Raw genomic sequence first — 23037 nt, forward strand, 5'->3', positions numbered from 1 at the left:
GGCTTCTGCTGATTTTAATAAAGTAGAATGAAGGACCTGAGCTGTAAGGGATTCAGCCTTAAGGATTAGGAAAACATAGCAGTACACAATGCTCCATGTGCCACGCTTAGACTACAGAATAGCTGTGCATAATGTCAAAATGGTCAACTCCTATATGACTTGGGTCTTAGTTGTGTTTTTGAAGGGGTAGTGTATCTCATACATATACAAGGTCTTCTCTTAATGCCTTTGAAGAGTGGCCTCAGCCACATGAACATCACCAGGGTGCAAAGGAATGTCTCCTGTGGCAAGAAGTCTGTGCAAAGGAAATGCAGTGGTAATTTGAGACTCAGCAGTAATACACTGAATGTTTTGTGCTTTACCCCTTTTAGTGTTTGTTTTTGAAGCATCAAGCCAGGTCTTTAGGCTCTCATGATATATTGATATGCTTTCTGTCTTTTTCACCAGGCTGGAATGATAAGAACTGATAAGGATGAATACTTCATTGAGCCTTTGGAAAGAGGAAAGCAAATGGAAGAAGAAAAGGGAAGAATCCACATGGTGTACAGACGTTCTGCTGTAGTGCAATATCCTACCGATATACTCCCTGATGTCCATACTGAAGGTACCGTACATCTGTGCTGATTGTTCACAAATTTGTTCCAAGTAGGTCTAGCCTACGGTAGCTTTTGAAAGAGGCAGTTTTGACTGAGCTGTTTGACAAGAAAGTGTTTCAATGTTTTGCAAAGTAAGCCATGAGAGACATACAGGGAGTTTCTCTGCCAAAAGCAGCGCACATATGCCTTCATCTAAGAGAACAGAACTCAGCCACAAAGTGTTCTCATCCAGAAATGTTGTAAAATCCCTGCTTTTTCCTTCCTTAAACCAAGGGCAAAGTTTGTATTGATTGAAGTGGAAACAAATCTGAGCTCTGCATAATCTGGTAAGGTATTGTGGAACATGAGATGTTATTAGAAATACTCATACAACTTTAATGTTTGAAGTTGTTATTAAAGCTTGCCTGTCCATACAACTTCTGTTTAAAGTTTGAGTTCTATTTCTTTCTGAGTAGTAACTAAATTGTGCCAATGACTGGTACTGTTTTACTCCTTTGCAGTAATACAGTTTCAAGGCAGTTGTCTTGATTGGATGTATTTTGACACATCCAAGGATTCCCTTCTGTCTTGAAGATAATGTGGTTGGTATAATGAGAATAATTCTTGTATACTTATGTACTTTAGTCCATTTGCTGGATTCCACCCCCCCCCGCTTTTAATATTATGTAAACGCTTGGAAGCTAATTCATTGCATAGTGAACACTGAGGTTTTTGACACTATGGGCTGAGGATGAAAGAGCAGCTTCATTCCCCTTCAGTGCTCTGCCTTTTTTTCAACATCTCTCAGCTTCTAAAATTCCTGTTTATCCTTTGTGTTCACATGTTCTGGGAACTTAAAAGGGTTTGAAAGGAACAAGAACAGCTACATATTACACACAGAACCAGAATTAGATAAAAATATTCAACAGAGAAGAATCAAGCAGTCCCTTCTTGGCAGTCCTCATGGACTTGAATTATTTGGTGTGATTTTGGAGTTTGATCTCTGACAAAGCATGTGGGAATTGACACCCATTTTGCATAGAATCCTGACAGGCTTTTACTAGTCTTCCAGAAGATTGCTGACTGGAATAGGACACAGCAGTATGACAGCAGGTTTGGGGACCAGCAGCAACCTAAACCATGCAGGCTTATCTACCTGGCTTTTCTCTGTCTCTCAGACCTGTGCTGCCAAAGGTACTTTGCCTTTGGTATCCCCACAAAGTCACTCAGATCTAGCTCCTGCATCTCTGGGGTGTGATTGACAGCTAGGGTTTCAGAGGCAACGTGGACTTGACAACGGACCTTCTGGGCCTGCTTCAGTGATTTCACAGTAAATACAGTTTTTCACATGCTCACAGACATTATTTGTACAGGCTTTGACTCCATGAAAGCCTTTGCAAATTTCAGGTAGCTATGACCTGGGAAGGGTTATCAGGAGCATGCAGTAGCTGAGGAAAAACATTCAGAAAGTTCTAAATAGAAAGGATTTTTTGCATCATAGTATTTGCAGATTAGTGAGACTAAAAATCTAAATGATGAGTCCTACCTCAGAGTCTTTGAATGTTTTTTGGGATTTGATCAGTCCTTTGAAGGTTTTAATGTCTTCAGCATCTTCCTATCTTCTTCTTTATTTTTTTTTTATCAGAGGGAGCACTTAAGAACAGCAACTACCTTTTTCTAGCTGATACATCTTTTTAGTTGGCGTCAAAGCCATATGTCTGTAGCTGATTCTTTGTTTATCAAGAAGTTCAGACCAAAAAGGCTTGTTTCATGTAGATGGCTTTATTCCATCCTTTGACAGAGGAAATCCATTTCTATGATTCTGTGCAGCATGTAATACAAGTCATCTTGGAAAGCGGAACTGAGAACCAGAAAGGTGGCTATAGATAACTTGAGGGCATTCATTAAGAAAGTAGCATCACGAAAAGAACCAGAATGTGATCATGGACAAAGAGAACTTGCTGCGTCTCATATAACTCTAAGAAAGGTACAGCTTTTTATTTTAAATGGAGGTGGAGGGTATGAGAAAGGAGAGGTCCCACTTGATTACAAGGCTTGCTAGTCTTGTCTTGGAAGAGCTAGATGTAGTGTGGTGTTCCCAGGAGTGCTCTGAAGCAGATCCTGGGTCACCATCCTGTTCCACCATAGCAAAAATGAACAAACCTTTTTCCAGTCGCAATGACTCTGTGATTCTTTGGTACAATTCAGCAGACCGTGTTTGTGATATGCCATGGTAGGTCTTTTTTTTGATATATCATGCACATATTTATATGAAATGTCTCTATATTTCAACCTGTGTCATGCAAAACGTACTGGCACGGGCTGCTCAGGGCTGTGGACTCTTCATCCCTGGAGAGATTCATGTTGCTGTGAGGTTGAGGGACACGGTTTGGTGGTGGCCATGGCAGTGCTGGGGGAACAATTGAACTTGAGAAGCTTAAAGATCTTTTCCAACCTCAACAATTCTGTAATTGTATATGTTCTTCTAGAAATAAGCACACAGATCTATCTACTTCTCTTTCCTGATTTTTGTTATTGCAGTTATTTGTGATGAGGTTTCAGTGAGCTTTCTTATAAAAGTGGGAACCAGAATGCGTTTCTGCAGAAGATATTAAGATGCCTCAAGCTACTGAGTAGTGTGGGTTTGGCCTTTCCACTTGTGCAGCGACGTAACCCTATCCCTGAAGCAGCACCCCGTGCTGATTCCTGTTTACAGTCTTTATGGCTCTCTGTAGCCTCTTCAGGGAATGATGTGTGGCATGCACTGCCCTGTTGTTTTCATTATTTGCTTTATGTAGAGATTGGTTCCTTACAAATGTGTTACATGAAATGCTCGAGAAATCAGATGGGAAATCCTGCCTCATTAATTTGAGAAATGCTGTAGGACAGACCTGTTAACATTTGTGAATAGATCCTGGTTTTCCATCCCTCTGCATGGCTACGGTAGGAGGAGTGCAGGGGAGCTTCTATATCTTCACATTGAAATGCTTACATAATGTTTTGTTAAGTTTGGGATTTTTTTGCCTCTTTCATTAAACATAGGAAAAAGCCCCTCAAAACACTTACCAGAAGATGGGAAAAAAATTCGTATTTCAGGAAGAAAAGGGAGATGATAAGACAGCACTTGCCTTTTTTTTTGCCTCCTTCTATTTTTTCTATCTGGATTTTTTTTTTTTTTTCTAAATTTCACCCTCTCTCAAGTTAAGGAGCGAGATAAATATACCAGAGGCTGAGCCTTCAAAGAGATGGCACAGATAACCTTTGAACTGGCAGGCGTTTGTTCTTTGTGTATGTGCACACCTAATTTAGGTTCCTTCATTAATTATTGCCTTTCTGTACCTCACTCTTTTCAGTTATTCTGGTTTGAATATGATCTCTTGTGTATAAATGACCCTGAATATTTGGTAGGGTTTTTTTGCTTGTGCAGTGCTTACCTCACTCTCTAATATCAGGGAAATTAAGATAATTTTCCATATTTTGACAGATTTATGGCAGGAGTGGTTATTTGTATTTCACGTATAATCAATCTGCTAATTCAAAGGATCTTGTTTTACTGTGTTTCTTGGAACCTGATCTTTCTTCTGCTAATGGGAGGCAATGTGGGGACGTACAGGAAGTAGTAGGTACTGACCAGTTAATGTTAAAATCATTTAAAAACTAAAGACCTAATTGGAACCTGCGGTTTCCATTGCACAGGATAAGCCTCTTTTCTGGTTTGAAGTGCTGAACCTGGGTTAGTTCTTCTGGACAGAGGAAGCTCTTCCTCTTCTGCTGGATGGTAGCCAAGACCTCCCCCAGGAAGTCCCAGCTATTGAAAACCACTTAAACGCAGTAGGATGTGACACGGAATCAACAAACATCAAATGGATTTCTCTCCTGGGAATAGAAAATACTCTTGATTATTCTTCCTTGTGAAGAACTGAGTCAGACAGGAGTCACACAGAAAACTATGTGAAAACTGCTCAGCTCATAAAGTTTAATGTTGTCATGACCTGGGTCAAGAATACTCATACCACATTTACAGAATGCATGTACTGAATTTGAGAAAATGGTGGAAAATTGGTTGTGATCAGAAATGAGGTGGAATCAGATGTTACGAACCTGGTAGGAGAATATGGATGAACAGGTATATGCTTACAGAAAGTGACAGTAAATTGGGACAGGCTGCTCAGACTGCAGAGGACCTTCTCCTTAGGCTTGGTAGGAATACAGAGGAATAGGTGGCTCTGAGAATGTTGTAGAAATTCCTGATTCATGCAGCATGCTTTTGTTTGACTTATGCTAGAGGAGAGACACAACCCAGAAATGCATTTGTTGACAATGGAGACGTAGCAGCCCAGCACTCCTAATGAATCTTTTCAGCTTTAGAAAAGGTGATGATTACACAGGAGGAGGAGTGGTGTTATTTCCACAGCCATCAGCCTCAGACCAGCCATGTATCTCGCCATATGAAAAGGGAAGAACTCCTAGTTGAAGCTATGACCAAATGATTATCGTTAGACTGAAATGAGTGAGCTTACTTAGAGAATAACTCTGTTCTGAAGTGTTACTACTTCAGCATCATCCGTGTCTGGTACTGTCTGATGAAGGCAATTTACGCAAGGCTGTTCCTAAAACTATTTTGGGAGTTGCTATATTGAAGAAGCCGTATGGAAGGCTCTGTGTCTTGGTATCCCTTGCTCGTGCAGACGTACCTTGTGGGGCAGCAGTTTTCAGGATGCCACCAAGCACATGCTCTGTTACAGCATTTTACTGCTCTGTAGGGTCACTCCCATGGGGAGCGAAAGATGCTCTGCTTGCCATGTGAGCATGGATGCTCAGTGCTGTGCAGTGAGGAGGGAGTAGTACAGCTCTGAGACTTTCTCTTTTTAAAGACATGGGATGTTTATTTTTAAACATCTGGGAAGAGTATCTGATTAGGTATAGTCAGGACAATCTCTAGAGCTCTTCATGAATGTAAATAGGCACAATTGTCTCGTGACAGCTTTTCCATATCAGATTGCCCTGAGATGACATTTTGTAAGTGTGACTTCCCAAATAATTTAAGTCATGATCCTAAAGATACTGAACATCTGTGCTGCTCATTTTAGTTGAGTACTACAGATGCTCAATGATCAGCATTCATATCATGAGTGTTCCTCCCCAGTAATGTCTGTTAAAGAAACAATACTTATTCCTTACATCAAAAAGAAACAATGATCAAAAAACTCCATAATGGGGCAAAGGGTCTGGGGGACAGAGAGTGAACAAACTATGCATACAAAGCTGAAAAAAAATAGAAGAAGATATGAGGCTGTCATGCTGAAACATCATTTAAGTAAATCCTTAGGTTTTTAGTACCAAAATAGCTTTTTGGTTAGGAACGGAAAGAAATATTCTCCAGACAACGCTGAGTTAGAAGGTTTTGCAAGTATAATGGTGATACCATTCTGTCTGGACAGGATGCTTTGTTAATAAACTGACAAACATCACCAAGATGTGTGGTCATTAACCTTATTCCTTGAAAGCATTCAAGCAATAGAAACAGATAAAGAACTGTAGTGTTTAGAATGAAATTTGTACCCAGAAGGCCTTCTTTGCAAGTTCTGCCAAATCAGGCTCAGGAGTACAGTAAAATAAAATCCAAATTGTATTTCTGAGAAGCATAAAATCCTGATCCAAGTCTGCTGGAGTCGCTGAGAAGACTCAGATTTACACAAGTGGGCCGATGAGGCAGATTTTGGATCATATTCTGCTTGATCGAATCACAAATAGTTTGATTTATTTTTCCTCCTGTTTGTTCATTTATTATTTTTTTCCATACACTTTCTTTTCATATAGTATAATGATGACAACCAACCCTACACTTGCAGGTTGTACAGCATGTTAATTACTCCAAATTTTTCAATTTGATCTTCCTCTTCACATCATAGTTGAGATTTTTTTAAAGTGACAACCTATTCACACAGAGAGAACTTCAGATTAAAGCATTTTTGTAATTACTGCCTAACAGTGGGAAACAAGGAATAGGAGCCTTTCTCTCCCAGCTTCCTTTCAGAATTTTCATTTTCCCCAAAGAGCCAAAGTGATTGTGTAGCTGATGGGGTTGTCATGGCACTGGGTTTGAGTGTCTTTGTCCCAGGTGGGAAACACGTAGGAGGAAGAAATGATTTGGGAATTACTCATGGTTGCCTGGGAATGAAACCCTGGAATAGAAGGTAGAAGAATGGGAAGACTATTGCCTCTTTGGAAACCTCCCTCAGCACTTCCCCAGGCACATTAGTGTTTCTTAGAGACGTCGCCATGCCAGAAGGTGTCTGAACTCTTTCTCAGCATAATTTCTCATGACCTGTGTTCTGGTGGAGGATATTTTAGGTACTACACAGTGCACCACACAAGTTTATGTGTCAGTTAATGATGAGAAAGATGGAACTGTGGAGACTTAGTACAGTACATTTTGTAACATGCTCTGTTACAATATGGATATTCTTGTAGAAGTTCTATTGGTGGCAATAACCTGTGTATGTACTCATCTAAAGATGAGTAAAAATGAGCCTCTTTATCCACAGCTGTTTCAGCTTTTGCTTTTAAATCAACTGCCTTCTGTGAAATTGAAACTTTATAGATTTCATTGAAGTTCTTCATTGAGTATTGGTTTGTAGCATTAGGTTTTTTCCATTTTTTTTTCCTTTCTGGTAAGTTTGCTTAATGAAAGGAAAGGTAATCAAAAAAAGTACTTTTCAAACAGGAACAGCACCGCGTGGTACAAAGGAAAAGGAGTGTTGGTGATGAATGTGTTTACAATACATGGGGAAAAAAGAGAAGGGATCAAAGGAGGAGAAGTGGGAGGAAAAATAATGAGAAAACCATCAAGCACTTTTAGAAATGGAAGTGGATGAGTAATATCTTAGAGTGCAATGGAATTACAGTCTTCTCCAAGGGTTTGAGCATGTGTGCACTGCAGGCAGAATTGTATGCTGAGACAGGTTAGGCAAAACCTGAACTAGATTTACCCTCTCTTGTGTAGATGTTAGTGTCAGGCAGTACAACTGTGGAGTCAACTGATTACTGCAAAATATAACCAAGGAGCTACATGTGTCACTGGGTTCTACAGAGCCACTGTTGCTTTGATCTCAATCCCAAATGCCTCCTGGTGAACCTAGCCCAGGATGCATGTCTCCTGTGTGCTTCTGTACTGAGGGCTAGCCCATGATTAGGTTTCAGATCTGCTTTCTTTGCTCCCAGAGTTTAAAAGCTTGGCTCCCTTGTTCTCAGGTGAAATGTGGCATTAATCTTGTACCTGGAAAGTGTCCCATGTTTTAGTATTTCCTGTCTCTCCTCTCGTTCTTAATGATGTCTGTCACCAGAGATATACAAAGAGAGTGGACAGTTGAGTATGGAGTTTTCTCAGTGAGGTGGTTTTCCTCCCAGTTCAAATCAACTCTATGTCAGGTCAACTCTATGTCATGTATTTCCACTAATGTGCTGGATGGCAAATTTCAGCAATTAATCGCCAGAGCTCACCGATGAATGCTCATGTCTTCCTGCCTGTGGTTATTTACCTCCAGCTTCAAAAAATAAAAATAGTCAAATTCTTCCCTTAGATGAGCATCCACAACTCGTGGCATGAGTGAATAAAAATTCAAGTGCTTGTCTGTAGACTGTGAATTACATACTGTCTTCTGGGACATCTCTCAGTTACCTTTCTGCACCAGTCTGTTTGGCCTCTATGGCTCAACATTTCACAGAATCATAGCACGGGAACTTAGTGGTTGTGTTCTCAGTATTTCCAAGGATGGAGGTCCCACAACCTTTTTGGGCCCTTGTTCCAATGTTTGATTACCCTTGTTGCAACATCATTTTTACTCCTCGTTTCTAGCTGGAATTTTCCTTGTTCCAAGTAATGTCTGTTACCTTTCATCCAGTAAGAACTTCTTGTAACAGTAATGATCACTGAGTTCAGAAATTCAGTAAGCAATAAGGTATCTGGGGGGTTCCTGATGGATTCACTGGCTTTTCACTTGTCTTTTCACAATTGATTTAATAATTGCTCTTCATTAAAGGTTGAGTTACATACAAAAAACCATTTGCATGACTTATAACTGGACAAGTTAGACCACAGGACTGAAAAGGGTCAGCAAGTGGAGAACATAATCTGTTGTGATCAAACAGGAGGTCTGTGGCAAATCCAGGAACAGAAGTGTTTACTACAAGTACTCATCCCTCATTTCTGAAAGACTTGTATGAATTAGTAAGAGGAATTGAAATTATACTCAAGGTACATCCAAGAGAAGATGTTCATCAGGTGCACTGCTCTAGACCAGCTGCATTGCTTGTCAGTGAGGCTGTAGTAGTGAAGCAAAGACTCAGAGTGATGCAGTGCTTGGGGGAAGAGTTTGTAATTACAGTTAAAAACAAACATAAATGTAAGGTTTACATTTACATTACCGTAGTCTCTGCTTTGCAGGCTTTATAGTGTTTGCTCTGAAATGTGCATGAGTAAAGAAAAACTCAGATTTTGTGGCCGAAAAAAAGCTTATCATTTTTTCTTAAGAAAGAAAAGCTTGAGGAGGAATGGATCAAAAAGGGCTAGAAAAGTGACTTATACACTCGATCTGTGTCAGGGAGGTTGCACCTACCTCCTGATGAGGGGAATAGGGACATCCATCTGTTAAAGTCATCTTCACTTCTTGGCAATAACAAAGGAAAATTATTCTTAAATAAAACTAAGGGTAAAGGCTTGATTCCAATTGCAGGCACCCAAAGCCAGACTGGTAAAACACACAGAAATCTGTATGAAGGGAAAATTGAAAAAATGGTGAAAGATCAGTACATGCAACTTGTGGCCATTCCAAAGCTTATACGATTCCCCTATAAAAACTCTCTTTACCCCTAGATTTCATAGGAAAACAAAAACTTTTAATGAACAGTGATGACAACAGACAGCAGATATTTTAAAATACTCTGTAAGCAGCAGTTCCCATGTGAAGGGAGCCTTTTTCGTTTACAATTGGTATCCTTAAAGTAATCCCTCAAGAGACAAAGACAGGCTAGCGGAGAGGACCACCCTTTTTGCCATTTCAGCATGTGTCCAGCATAATGGACAAGTTCAGGGTCATGTCAGGATAGATGGGTAAGGAGATGCTTAACCCTGCACATCTGTGATGGTGAGCACCAGCCAGCACTCCATATCTGCTCTCCAGCACAGCACTCACCAGAGCTGGTTTTGTAATAATATGTGTGTCAGTTTGGAGAAGTTAACTAACTGAAGAGGCTGCTTTTCAGAGCAACCTGATTCCCAAAATAAGATTCATAGTGTTAGCTAAACACATAGAGTAAGCATCTCTTGCTGAGATTGCCTCTCTGCTGCTAGTTTCATTCCAATGGTTTGAGGTGGGAGGTGAGGACACACTTTGAAGGGAAGGATCATAGAATCATTTTTGTTGAAAAAGACCTTTAAGTTTATCAAATGCAATCTCTAACCTCACATTGGTGAGCCCACCACTAAACCATGTCCCTCCGCACCTCATCTACACCTCTTTTAAATATCTCCAGGGATGAGGACTCCACGACCTCCCTGGGCAGCCTGTGCCAGTGTCTAACAACCCTACCAGTGAAAAAGTTTTTCCTCCTCTCCAATCTAAACCTCCCCTTATGCAACTTAAGACTGTTTCCTCTTGTCCTGTCATTCATTATTTGAGAGAAGAGACTGACTCCCACTTCACTACAGCCTCCTTTTAGGTAGTTGCAAGGAGTGATCATGTCTCCCTTCAGCCTCCTCCTCATCAGACCTGTGGTCCAGACTCTTCCCTAGCTCTGATGCCTGTCTCTGGATACACTCCAGCCACTCAGTGTCCCTCCTGTAGTGAGGGGCCCAACACTGAACACAGTACTCGAGATGCAGCCCAGTAATACAGAGGGATGGATGGTCACTGCCTGGGTCCTGCTGGTCACATTTTTTCTAATATAGGTCAAAAGACTTGTCAGAAGTCCTCAGTACCTCTCACCTGCATCTGTAAAATGGAGTACAGACCAGGACAGTCCTCCTCTGAGAAAACGCACTAATTGGAAGCAGAAGTACTGCCTTATCAAGATTAATTTTTGCGAATTAGAGGTCAGGAACATGAGGAAATCAATCCTCCCACTGCTTGCGGGGGCTGAAACTTGTTTATGTGTTTTACATGAGCATCATACAAATTTAATACTGAAACGGGATAACATGAAAGCACCAAGAGACAGTCTTTCACTGAAAGGAAGGCTCCGTTTTTAATCAGTCTGCATTCTACAGTTGACTTTTTAAACTGATGTTTTTGATGGGAAAATGAATTAAAATGTAGCAGTTTGTACTGTAATATTAAATGGTAATTTTCATACCATAGGACCGTTGCTGGATTTTCTGTTTGTGAATTTTCTGCAGTTTGGGAATGCTGGGGCATTGTGAAACACCTGGTTTTAATGTTACACAGTAACTAGCTGGCAGGCCATGCTCTTCTGGTTGCATGTTTCCTCTACAAGGGCCACGGGTTCATGTGTAGTATCCCTTGCCCTGCTGCGTGTATCGCACCAAGATGTCCCCAAGAGCTCACTGCACACTTCCTTTTGTCTCTCTAAAGTGCTCTATAGATGATAAGAGGAAACTTGTCCTACGTGTCTTATGTGGGATGACACAGTCATGGGCGACTGAAGCTGATAGGAATGTGTATGGAAATGACTAACATGAGAACATCATCCTTGCAGTTAATTTTGCTCCCAGTGGACTGAGTTTCTTCAGATCCATTTCTGGGTTACAGAAGTGTGTAAATCTTTCCCAAGCTCAATAGTAAAATGCTGCAGAGTAGCAGCATGACCCAGCTGTTGTTTGCTATGAAAACATTGGGATTTTTTCTGCCAGAATGCCTTTCCTAATAATTCTTTCGAGTATTCTAATAACATGGGATAAGATCATTGAGATAGTTAGGATTCTGGAGGTTATTAAAAGACACGCAAGTCTGAGTCTGCAGTTTGAGTTGGAAAAGAGCTGGTTGGTATCGAAGGGAAGCTGGCTGCTCCTGCCGTAGCAACGGGGAGAGCCTGACCTGTGGGAAAGCTGGGTTAGACTGTCAAATGCTGTGTGGTTTGGGAAGAAAACCCAGAAAGTGTTGAAGAGTTTTTTTGACTTGTACCTTTACGAGCAGCCAAGGAAATCTTTTAGTTCGTGTGTCTTCTCTTGCAGAGTGACTGGCAGTGCCTTTTTTTAAACATTCTCTGGAAAAGTCTGAGGGTGTTTCTGGAGGAGAGATACAACTAACAACTTGGGTGCCTCTCTAGTGTGTCCTTTGGAGCCTTAACACTCCATCCAGATTACAGGCAGACTGCTTCACTGGAAAAGTTACTGACATGGGTGCCAGAGACCAGGTTTATCATAGAATTACAGAAAGGTTTGAGTTGGAAGAGACCTGAATGATGATCTAGTTCCAACTCTCCCCTCCCCTCCCCTCCCCTCCCCTCCCCTCCCCTCCCCTCCCACCATGAGTAGGGACCCTTTGCTTGCTCAAAGTCTCATCTGACCTCACCAAACTGGAGTAGCTAAATGACCCATAAGACTTAACAGAGGTAGAGTTGACATGCCCTTTTCTGTCATTACCTTTCTTCTCTGCCTCTCTGTAAGTAAGGGCTGACTGTGGGGTTTAGCAGACACTGTAGTTCAGAGGCCTTTCTCATACTCAAATAATTGCTTGTAGAGTCAGAGCTGAGATAGCTGGGCCAGAATGAGCAATGGATAATATACTGCTGATCCATCTGAATATTAGCTCTGATCTGAGAGCAGAGGGATATGTAATAACTCAGATGTGCTTCTGTGCTGATGCACTATTGTCTCAGGTCTATGCTGGGATAGACACATTGCCAAAAAGATCTTGGTTCGATCTTAAAAATATCTTAATCTAAACCAGACCTTTGGCATACTTTTGCAGGGTTTTCTTGTACCCAACTTCTTTTACAAGAAACTTTGCAGAAACCATGCTGTGTATTCAAGACCAGTTACCTGAGGGCAAAGTGATGTCCCTGCTTCTGCACCTACAGCAGCTCCACAGACCCACTGGTGGACTTGAAAGGCACTGACGTAATTTTTTAGTGGCTGCAGGAACAGAACAGAATTGGAGAATTTTCTCTGAATTAAGCTTTGAGGCTGTTTGCTGCTTTTGTTCTATCTGACAGCAGAAAATATTCTGCTCATGCGTTTGTACAGGCTGCCAGGAGAATGTGAGTCATGAAGTGGCTAAGCTAAAAAGGGTTACAACTTGCCACTGTCCTATGTTAATGAAATTGCCTTATAGAATGAAATGCAGTGGTCTAAATTAGTGTCACCTGTATGTTAAAAAGCATGTTGGAAACATCAGTACAACCTTGATGGCCTGTGACCTTGAGGTAGAAGAAAACATTAAAAAATTATCACATTCTGAGATAAACTGTAGTCATGTTTTTTCTCTCCTCAGCAATAAGTCGGTTAACAATATGAAATTAACAGGTAGTAGTAACTGTTAATTATTTACAAATGTCAAGGTGTGGCAGGTGGTCACAGTTTTGTGGCTGTTTCCTGCTTGAGAGCATCTCATTAATCTTACAGGCCTGAAGTTTTTGGGCTTGTTTCCTCCCTTTAATGTGAAAGTGAACCTGCTTTAACAGGGGGTCAGACTAGGTGATCCCTAGAGGTCACTTCCGACCTCCACAATTCTGTGATTTTACCAGTTTCGTATATACTTTGTTCCCTTATGTTCAGTCTCTTCTTGAACATAAATCACATGTGCTGCAAAGTAGTGTGCCTATATTTGAGAAGACCCACACCACCAGCTACTTAAAACCACGTAGCTTTTGGTATGCTGATTTCCACAGTTTGCCGTTTCTCCTGGTGGTCCGAGAGGGAACGAGCTGATGAACTGAGAGAAGGCTCCAGGGCCCAGTGTGGAGCAGACATGCAGGAGGCCCTCCCTGCCCCCTGCCTGTGGCTCCCCAGCCGGGCTGCTGCTCGGTGCGTGCCTGTGGTCCTGGCTGACACCTTGGCTATATGAGTGCTGGCAGGGAATTCTCTCAGAGTCCAAGGATTGCTGCTCCAGCATCGTCACAAGTGATGGCGTGCCGACTTGTGTCACTTCTTGCTCGCCTCTCCCAGCCGCGCTGCCTGGGGAAGGAGGTACTGAACACCGTAGATTAGAGAGGACTCTGGGGAAGAGAAGGAGCTGTTAAGGATGTTCCTTGAGAGCTCTGAAAGCAGCTTGAGCAGAACCACTGGGGATGATTGCAGGCTTCTCTGCCAAATATCACAGTCCTTGCTGGTTTCTGAAAGAGGTTTATGTAAAATAAAGAAGGATTTCCAAGCTGGCCCTGAGGAGGCTGTGGTTTTGAGGTGGGGTGCCCCTTAAAAGGAAAAAAAAACGCTCAACCAACAAACCATCCTGACAGCAGGAAAGCTTGCCTTTCCGTTTCTCCAGCACTTGTTTTAAAGAGAGCTGAATAGAGGATGAGTCTTCGCTATTTTTTCATAGCAGTAACAGGTAATTGGATTTCCAGGTTCATTCCCATCAGGGATGGATGGATTCTTTGCCCTGCTGCCTAAAGCTGCTACCTTCTCACCACTGTATTTGGCTTAGCGACAGGGTGCCCAGGACATGGACTGCCCTGGTTTAATGTGAGGGGAGTTAGGCTGAAAAGCTCATCAGGAACAAGTCAGGGAGCAGTCCCAGAGAAGCCTCTTTGCAGAAGGAGCTGGAATAAATGACATTGTCACAGCTTTATTAAAATGGTTTTAAGTCATTAAGGCATGATTTTGTCCAAAGGTTTTTGAACTGCTGAAAAAAAAAAAAGTGAAGGTAACAATTTAATTTTATTGAGAACTTTGGAACTTGTGATTTTCACAGCTGAGGACAGTCAAAAACACAACATAAATATCTCTTTCAAATCACATCCACCTTTCCTTTCTTATAATACAGAATGCATTTAGTGCTTGATGCTTTTTGTCTTTCTTTGTTTACTTTTCATTTAAGTCTTGGACTTCCTAACAGAGTCCAGCTAGAAATGAGAGTCTTTTCTTCTTCTATTTTTGGATGTAGGTTGTCAACTGGCGTTTTTGCGTTTGTGTGGTTTGATGATAAGGATTCTTTGTGTCGGTTTTCACTTGATAGGGTATAAAGGAAGTCCTTTAGCTTTTTTGCTTCTTTTTTTTTTTTTCTGCAAGATCAGTTCTTGAGGGAAGCAATCCTGAAGTAAAACTGGACCTTTTTATTTCCTAAACTGTGTGTACAAACTGTGATATGTGTACCACAGCCTCCCTGAAAACAGCATGTACTAGCTGGCCAAGCCGCAGGGCACATGGTCTGTGTTCACCAGTACCGACCAGGGCAGAGCTGGATGCTGCTGCCTCTGACAGCAATACCTGAGCAACCAGAGCTGGGCAGCACCCTCTGAGGAAGAATAAGCAATACTGAAAAATGCAGGACAGTTTTTGGGTTAAGTGAGGCTGCGTAATGATCTTCCAGGTTTTCTCTCAACACAGAGTGAGTATCTCAAGCTTAACTTAAAAATCACATTGCTAAACATTTCCGGATGTTTTAAGTCCAAGACACTTGGTCCTTTGCACCCATGTACTTTCAGGAGTCAAATGTCATTCACTTGATTTTCTCCAGATTGTAAAAAAGTCTCTGTTACGCAATTTTACACGGATGACTCCTTTCATGTGGGAGCAGTGTTACTCAGCTGTGCCAGATTCCAAGTGTCAGATATAGCATGCTTCTTAATTTTCCTTAGGCTATTCCATTCTCACATGTTGTTTTCTTTTGATAGGTTACCTGGTTTAGGCTTCCTTTATTATTCACCAAAGTTCGGTTTGCCTTATTTCTGGAAAATTTGTCTAGTGCTTCTAGGTTGAGAATAATTTTATGTATATCTGTTGCTTTAATTTCATCTGTGGCAAAAACTGTTTTGAAAATCCCTTAAAAATATCTTAGAGTGAAAGGGCAACTCATGCTCTGTGGCTTATGAATAAAATATAATTAATACCATCACAGATTATATCACTAGTAGCACCAGAGATTATATTGATTTTCATTGCAAGGCCTTGGCAGGAGGGGGTGTTAGGTCTGTGATAGCTACAGAAAAACAGTTTAAAAAATAATTTATTGCCTATATTTTTAAAAAATGCTCAGTTTTAACAACACACTGTGAGTACACAGGAACCAGAGAATTCATTTTGATAGGTATTGTAAATAGCTTGTCTTTACAGTCCTTGGAAGTGCACTACTGTCTAACTGGGGTCTTCTCAGGTTCTTCCACAGCCAGCTGAACAGGATTTTTATCACTAATGACAAGTGAATTTGCAAACAGATGCATTTGAGTCTGTTCTTGGGTATTTTACTGGTATTTCTCAATTTGCTTTCACCGGGTTGATTCTTGATTTATTTCAAGTACTTTTTCTTAATCAGTGTTCAGAGTTTTCCCTGCCAAGAACAAGTAACAATATATTTTCATTACTTCCAACACTTCCAAGGTTCCAAGTTTCTGATGCCTAGAACATTTACTACTAGAAGCGTAAAGAAGTCTTCCTTTAGTTAATAGTTGCTCCTTAATAGGGAACACAAGGTGATATAAATCAGTTAAAATAATCTGGTATTTGAGTGGGCAGCAGTTCAGTTCGCATAATGCCACACAATGTTTTGGTGGCTGATTCTATGCTGACTTAATTGGACAGAGGCCGATGAAGTTCTGACCTCTGCAGATCTGCTTCGTTTGCTGTTTTGTCAAACATGCCTTTTATTTTTACTGGCAAGACAGACTCATAATTCATATCTATTTTTTTACATCTGAAGTTTGTCAGGCTGCTTGGAAAAATATGACAATGAAAGACATCTGGGCATCCCATCCACTTTCTATTTGGAAACCTATGCCTCGTTATTAGGAACTTCTTACTAGCCCTGCAGTGAGCAGATGCATTCTCTTTCTGTCTCCAGTCTGATTTACAATTGCTGGTAGTGAAAGAATTTTGATAGGCACTTCAATGCAAATATATGTTTCTTAACTGGGCTATTTAATATTGGGGACACCTTAATGTTTGGTTATTCGTTGTCTGTACCTATAGGATTTAAAAAGCCAAGAACTTGTGTTCTTGAACCTTTGCCATGTGGGTTGATGTATAGCTATGCATCAGTTGTAATGCACCTTGTAAACCCAAAGTCTTCTGTTTCAAGCTGCCCTGTCTTCATTTTTAAAGCTTAAAGAAATTTGCAATAATAATTTAAAAAAACCCTCAATCTCTCTTTTCTTGCTTAATACAGGAGAGCTACTGAATTGTAGTGGCTACCACTGGAAAACATTATTTGATGAATCCTGGCTTTAGCTGTGGTATGGGCTATATACATCAAGTCACACAGGTACAGGAGCAGACAATTGTCCTTACTGAGCTCTAATAAAGAGGTGCTCAGGGTAGTAGCCTGTCTCTGACACTGGACAGGAGCTGGCAGGAGGAAAATGTGGAGGAGCAGTTCTCCCCTCCTGCCTCCAGCCCATCCTCACACATCCATGGAGCTCCCACTGCACACCATTGACCAGCCACTCCTGGATCTCTCCTACCTCCATATATTTAGTGCTCTCTACTTTTCTTATAGCAATGGCTTACATAATTCCATTAGTACCATGGAGGACGTGCTCTTTTTTACGCTGTTACCTGCCCCTTTTATTTGATTGACTCTTATCTCCTGTGTTAGGACAATATCCTTTTCCTTGTTTTTTTAGGTTTTATATAGATCTTGCCTGTCCTTCCTCATGGTCTGATTTCCAGTTCTGATGGAAATACTTTATTCTGTAAGCAGTTCCTCATTTGTGGCCACTCCTGACACCCTCTCCACAGCCTTCTGTCCCTGTCCCTCTGGTGAAGGCAGTACCGATGGCTGTGCACAGTGCCTGGGGAGCAGACATGTTGGAGGTTTGTCCAGTGGTATCTTGTGCATCTGTGCCTTTTATAACAATTGGTGCCTTTTTGGCTTATCAGTTGAACACAGTTGTTTTCAGAATACTCTCTTCATGGACTTTGGTATCCTTTTCAAGTGATGACAGGTAATGACACTGTGCATACATACATGTTTTGCTGTGCTTTTTCCCATGTCTTAGTTTTCATCTGCCAGTATCTCCAGTAACTCAGTAGTCTGCAATCCATGTACAAGTTCTTCCTTTACCTGTAGGTATCTCTGCTTTAGTAATTAGAAACTTTATTACCTTGGTGTGTATTGGCATTTCCAGATAACTAGTGAGTATCTAGAGTAGCACAGCTTCTAGTATAGGTTTGTATGGTTCTTTACACTGCATCTGATGAACAAAATGCATAACTCATGTTGCTCAGGGAAAGGGGAGATGGACAAACCATTATTACCTTTAAGGTGAGCAGAATTAAGCTCAGAGAGCATATTTCTCTCTGACACTTTTGGTGAAAGATAGACCTCAAACGAGTGACTGGAAACCCATGCCTTGCGATGGGAATGCCCTTGGAAGGCAATTGAGGTAAATATTTTAGGTTAAGTATTAAAAGATAGTTGGATGATGGTAAAATCTTTGTTTGAGTTATTCTGATTCAACTCACATTCAGAAGAGAGGAACTTGATTCGTCTCTGAGCTCTTAGCACTCTACATACCTCCATTTATAGTCTCCAGCCTTCTTAGGTGTTATTTAGGATATTTCAAAATAGACTTATTCTTCCCACCAAGGAGCACAATCCATGCTGGATATGTATTAATGACATGAGTGTTACCTTCAAACTTTCTACTTCTTAGGGAATTCTTTTATGAATAGACAATTGGCTTATACATGGTTTCTCTTAGAAGCCTTTTCTTTCTAGGAGGGTTTCCTAGTGCACGCTTGACAGTGAGCCTGCTACTCGATCATAGGGTAGCTTTTTTGGCAATACCTTGAGAACGTGTACACTGTGTTTACAGCCTGTGCACACGTAAACTGATGTGAAGCCAGCTAGCCCAACTGGGACGCCTGGCAGCCGACAGGGTGCAACCACATCCACTGCAATGCCATGCATCTGCAGGGCAGCTCTGCCTTTTACAGGGGGCAGGTCTGCCATGGGCACTGCAGACGGGTTTGTCACTTCATGTTAACACGCAAGCACTTACATTAGAAACAGGGAAAGAATAACTGGACTTAAAAATACCAAATCATTCATTTGCTTAAAAAAAAATAGAAGCTTTGATGCAGAATATAGGTAGTGTGGTTTGTGACTGGTGTCCCTTTGGCCTAGAATCATAGAATGGTGAGGGCTGGAAGGGACCTATAAAAGTCATCTAGTCCAACCCGCATGCTTAAGCAAGTCTGCCTAAATCAGATCACACGGGAGCATGTCCAGGAGGGTTTTGAAAACCTCCAGAGAAGGAGATTCCACACCATCCCTGTGCAGCCTTTGCCTTATAGTCACTCACCCTTATAGTAAATAAGTTTTTCCTTAAGTTTAAGTGGAACTTGTTGTATTCCAGCTTTTGTCCATTACCCCTTGTTCTATCACTGGACACTACAGAAAATAGTGTTGCCCCATCCTCTTTACACACACCTTTTAAAAACTTGTAAGTATTCACGAGATCATCCCTTAGTTTTCTCCGGGCTGAACAGCCCCAGTTCCCACAGCCTTTCCTCATAAGGAAGATATTCTAGTCCCCTGATTATCCTGATGGCCTTGCGCTGGAGAAGTTCCCTGTCTCTCTTGAGTTGAGGAGCCCAGAACTGGCCACAGGACTCCAGATGAGGCCTCACCAGGGCAGAGTAGAGGGGGAGCAGAACCTCCCTCAGCCCGCCGGCCTCACTCTTCTTGATGCATCCCAGGATGCCATTGTCCTTCTTGGCCACAAGGGCATGAATGACCTCATTTTATTCGTTCTATAGGAAGCTAAAGTAGCCATGTGCTGTTTTTATAAAATTGCATTGTGTTTAGATGGGATAGAGAGGTTGATGTGATGCAACTGGTAAGATGCAATACATGAGTGTGAATTTGAAGTGTTTGAAATGCGGGAAGGGAAGGTAGCATTACAGCAGTGAATAATAATGCTGGTAAAAATATGTAGTATCAAAAGTAGTGCATCTCAAGTAAATTATGGGCTTAAATATATCACAAGTACTGAGCTCCTAAATGGGAGAATTAGCTCGTTTGGAGATAAAATAGGCATAAAAGGAAGTTTACTTGTAGGGATTTTTCCCAAGTAGCTCCTCATCTTGTCTCAGCTCTGCCAAAAAGAGACTATTTATTTCCATTTCTTTTGGGATTTGGTAAATGTATACCACAGTAATCTTGATGTCCACTGACTAGAGGAATAAATGACTGATATGATGGAGTGTGTCGCACTGGTGAGCACTCTACTGAGCAGTGTGTTGTACTGACCAGTAAAAGCCTCATTAAGTTTGTAGCACACACCAGACTCAGGTTATCAGTAAATCCAGTGCAGAGAAGGGCTGCTGGAGAATTGGGCTGACAGGAATCTTGTGAAGCGCAGCAGAGGCTAAAGGCAAAGCCCACCCTTGGACTGGGACAGGCCCCAGCACCAGTAAGGGCTGCACCAGCTGAATGGGGAGCAGCTTCCCAAAAAAAGACTTACGGAATGTTGATAGCAATTATCAGACTTAGAATCAGAGCAGGAACAAATTGAGGCCTGAGGATAATTAGTAAAAATAAATTGCTGAACTATGATTCCTTACTGTCTGGCATTGGGAATGAATAACATAGTATATTCCTCCTTGCTGTTGAAAGCTCTTCTTGTTATGGTCATGGAGAAATGTGTCATATTCTAAAGACTGAAGATGAACTGCTGTGGAGAAGGCTCACTCAGGCTGTTGCTTGATGTTGGATGAAGTTTTCAAATCTCTGCTGCTTGATGTTAGCTTTTGCCTTATTTTGATATTACTTCCTTTATTAGCCATGCTAAGAGAAACGACCTATTGATTTGTGGAATTAGTTCATTCCTTGAAGGTCAATCGTGAATTTGCTGGATGTTTGGTTTGGGATTTTCCCCAAAGAGGGAAGATTAATACACAATTATATTAAAAATTAAGTTAGTTCAGAAGGCTCATAGATTAAAATTTCAAAATGGAAGTCTGTTTGACCAAAGAGTGCTTCTGTTTAACTCTATTTGCAACACCTTTAGTGATAGCAGTGATATCAGCAAGTCTTTCTCTATCAGGAGCCTGCCACGTGGTCCAACTTCTGTCTCAAAAACTCTCACTGTGTCTGCCTTTAACTTAAAGGAGGTAACATGGAATGTGAAGCAAAGCAAAACCAATCTGTTTATATCATGTTTGTAAAACCATGATGTTTAAATTCTTATGTATTTTTTTTGTTTCACGTTCAAATACCCTGTCAGTTAGCACTCGATTATACTTTTCCCATTTTGTCCAATTTTAACAATTCCTTCTATATCATCTGAACAGGCAATGTTCTGACTCTAGAAACAGTTTTGGGTGACTTGGAAAGCATGGAATTACTTTGAAAGCACATTTATGTGACACTGAAATTTTTTTAAAAACTATTTTAACACAAGCATTTCAAATTACATACCTGCATCTGTCTCAAACCAAAAGAAATACTAAAAGATGGAAAACATCACCAGTAGAGCTTTTCTAACTCTCTTTGTTTCTTGCAATACCTTGTGGGCATCATACTGTTTCTGTGATGCTCCTGTAGTCAGTAGCACGTCCCAAAAGCTTGCACCTCTCCTGCTCTGTTTGCCCCAAGGCCTGAAGGTGCCCTTTACACACAGAATGCCCTGTAAAGTTCATGAATGTATTCACACCTTAGATGAGAAGACTATGAGATTTTACTCATTTGGTGTAAATAACAGGGACCTTGGGAACCTCAAGTTTCTTGTGTCAGCATTTAACAAACCATAGCATCCCACCCCAGGCACTGTTGATACTGTTAGCTTTATCAGCAGCTTAGCGACAGTAGGAATGGAAAGGCTTGTGCATTTATATACTGTGGGACTTGGGAAAATCCTAGGCGCTTGCTCATGCCCAGGTGAATTGAGAGAGGATGGGAGAGGGATGATTTTGCTGAGTCTGTTTTCTAGAGGAAGCCACCTGAGAGGTGACTGAGAGTTCTCATCTTCTAAACAGCACTGATGTTTTGGGCACACTGTCATTGAGCCAAAAGCATTTGCCTCTTCCTAGGGAGATGGGTGTCTGCTTTCTTTTCCTTTTTCTACCTAAAGTAAGCAAACAGTTTCCTGACCTGTTTTAAACTGTTGCAAAGGTGAAAGACAGGATTCTGTCTCTAATGCCAGGGAAACTGAGGCAGCTGCTGGCTTTCCAAAGCAGAAAGAGCTCAGTTCCAAGGAGGAAAGACAACTGTTTTGCTGGGCAGGGAGGTCACTCAGGAAGGCAAAGACTTCAGTCGTTTTCCTCTTATCAAGTCTTCCCTGTTCTGTACTTGGTCTCTTTTCTTAATGAAAGGAAACTCCATTTTTCATTTTTCCTTGGAAGAGTTGGACAACAAAAGCCCCCATGAAACCTTTCAGTTACTGGAGACATAATAAGCTGCATTTAGCACCTTCTATGAAGATTTATTTGGGATGTTTATATTTGCAGTTTGTGGGGGATTTTCAAAGAGACTACAAATGATCACCCCAACTAGATGTGGGTAAGCTGACACTCAGGGTTAGGAAAAGAGTGCTCCACAGTCAGTGGCAAAACTGAAAACCAAATCTAAACTTCCCCCATCCAAGGCAGTAAGTACTTTGTGTCACTGACAGCTACTTTGAATTTCGTCTGGCGTAACTGAGAGCTGACTGGGATAGTGTTTGTTTTTCAGTTCAGAAATAGAACAATCTTTTTGCTCTAGTTGTCTTATTGAAGCTTTTTGTTGTCTTACGTGTTTAAACCCAAGACCTCATTTGTACAGATCAGCAGGCTTTGCCGTGTCCCCCCTTGTGCTGTTTGTGTGGTGTTAGAGGCGAGTAGGTTCATACATATTTTTGCCATTACCTTGGACGATATCGTGGTACATGTGCTGTTTGGAAATAGCTTGGATTTGGAGACATTTGTTGGTCTTGGAATGCTGACTTGCAGTGCATTCACGGAAAAAAAAGCAGGAACTTGAGTTCAACAGCATTTAGTGATAGTTTATAGTTGGAGCTTTTCCTTTATGTTTATGCCAGTGGAATTTTGAAAAATGGCTGAAATTCCATGCAGCAAGAAAGAGAGGCTTATTATCTGTGACTGGCGCTTTGATGCATCTTTTAAAATGGGTATTATTTGTTATTGTGCCACTTCTACGTTTCTGTTGTATTGGTTGCTTCTGTTGCCTCATCATTTTAAACAGACTTTCCTCTGGCTTTGATTGTTGCTCCCACTGCCATCATCTTTTGGGGATCTAGCCAGTGCAACCACACTATCCAACCTGAATCAGAGTAAGGATAAGTTAGCCTTTGTCTTAGTAATTGAATCCAAGCTGAAGTCTGCATTTTTGGGTGACAGTACAGA

General features: G+C 41.2%; 1 protein-coding gene across 1 annotated transcript in view; it reads left to right on the forward strand.

The window, feature by feature from the left end:
* The window catches only part of ADAMTS3 (ADAM metallopeptidase with thrombospondin type 1 motif 3), a 121048-nt gene that overhangs the window by 41205 nt on the left and 56806 nt on the right, over positions 1-23037 (forward strand). The window contains exon 4 of the mRNA XM_061993785.1: positions 448-604. Within this exon, the coding sequence (XP_061849769.1) occupies positions 448-604 (157 nt within the window). The remainder of the gene's footprint in view (positions 1-447; positions 605-23037) is intronic.

This window comes from Colius striatus, chromosome 3 (genome assembly GCF_028858725.1).
Source record: "Colius striatus isolate bColStr4 chromosome 3, bColStr4.1.hap1, whole genome shotgun sequence".
Classification (NCBI taxonomy): domain Eukaryota; kingdom Metazoa; phylum Chordata; class Aves; order Coliiformes; family Coliidae; genus Colius; species Colius striatus.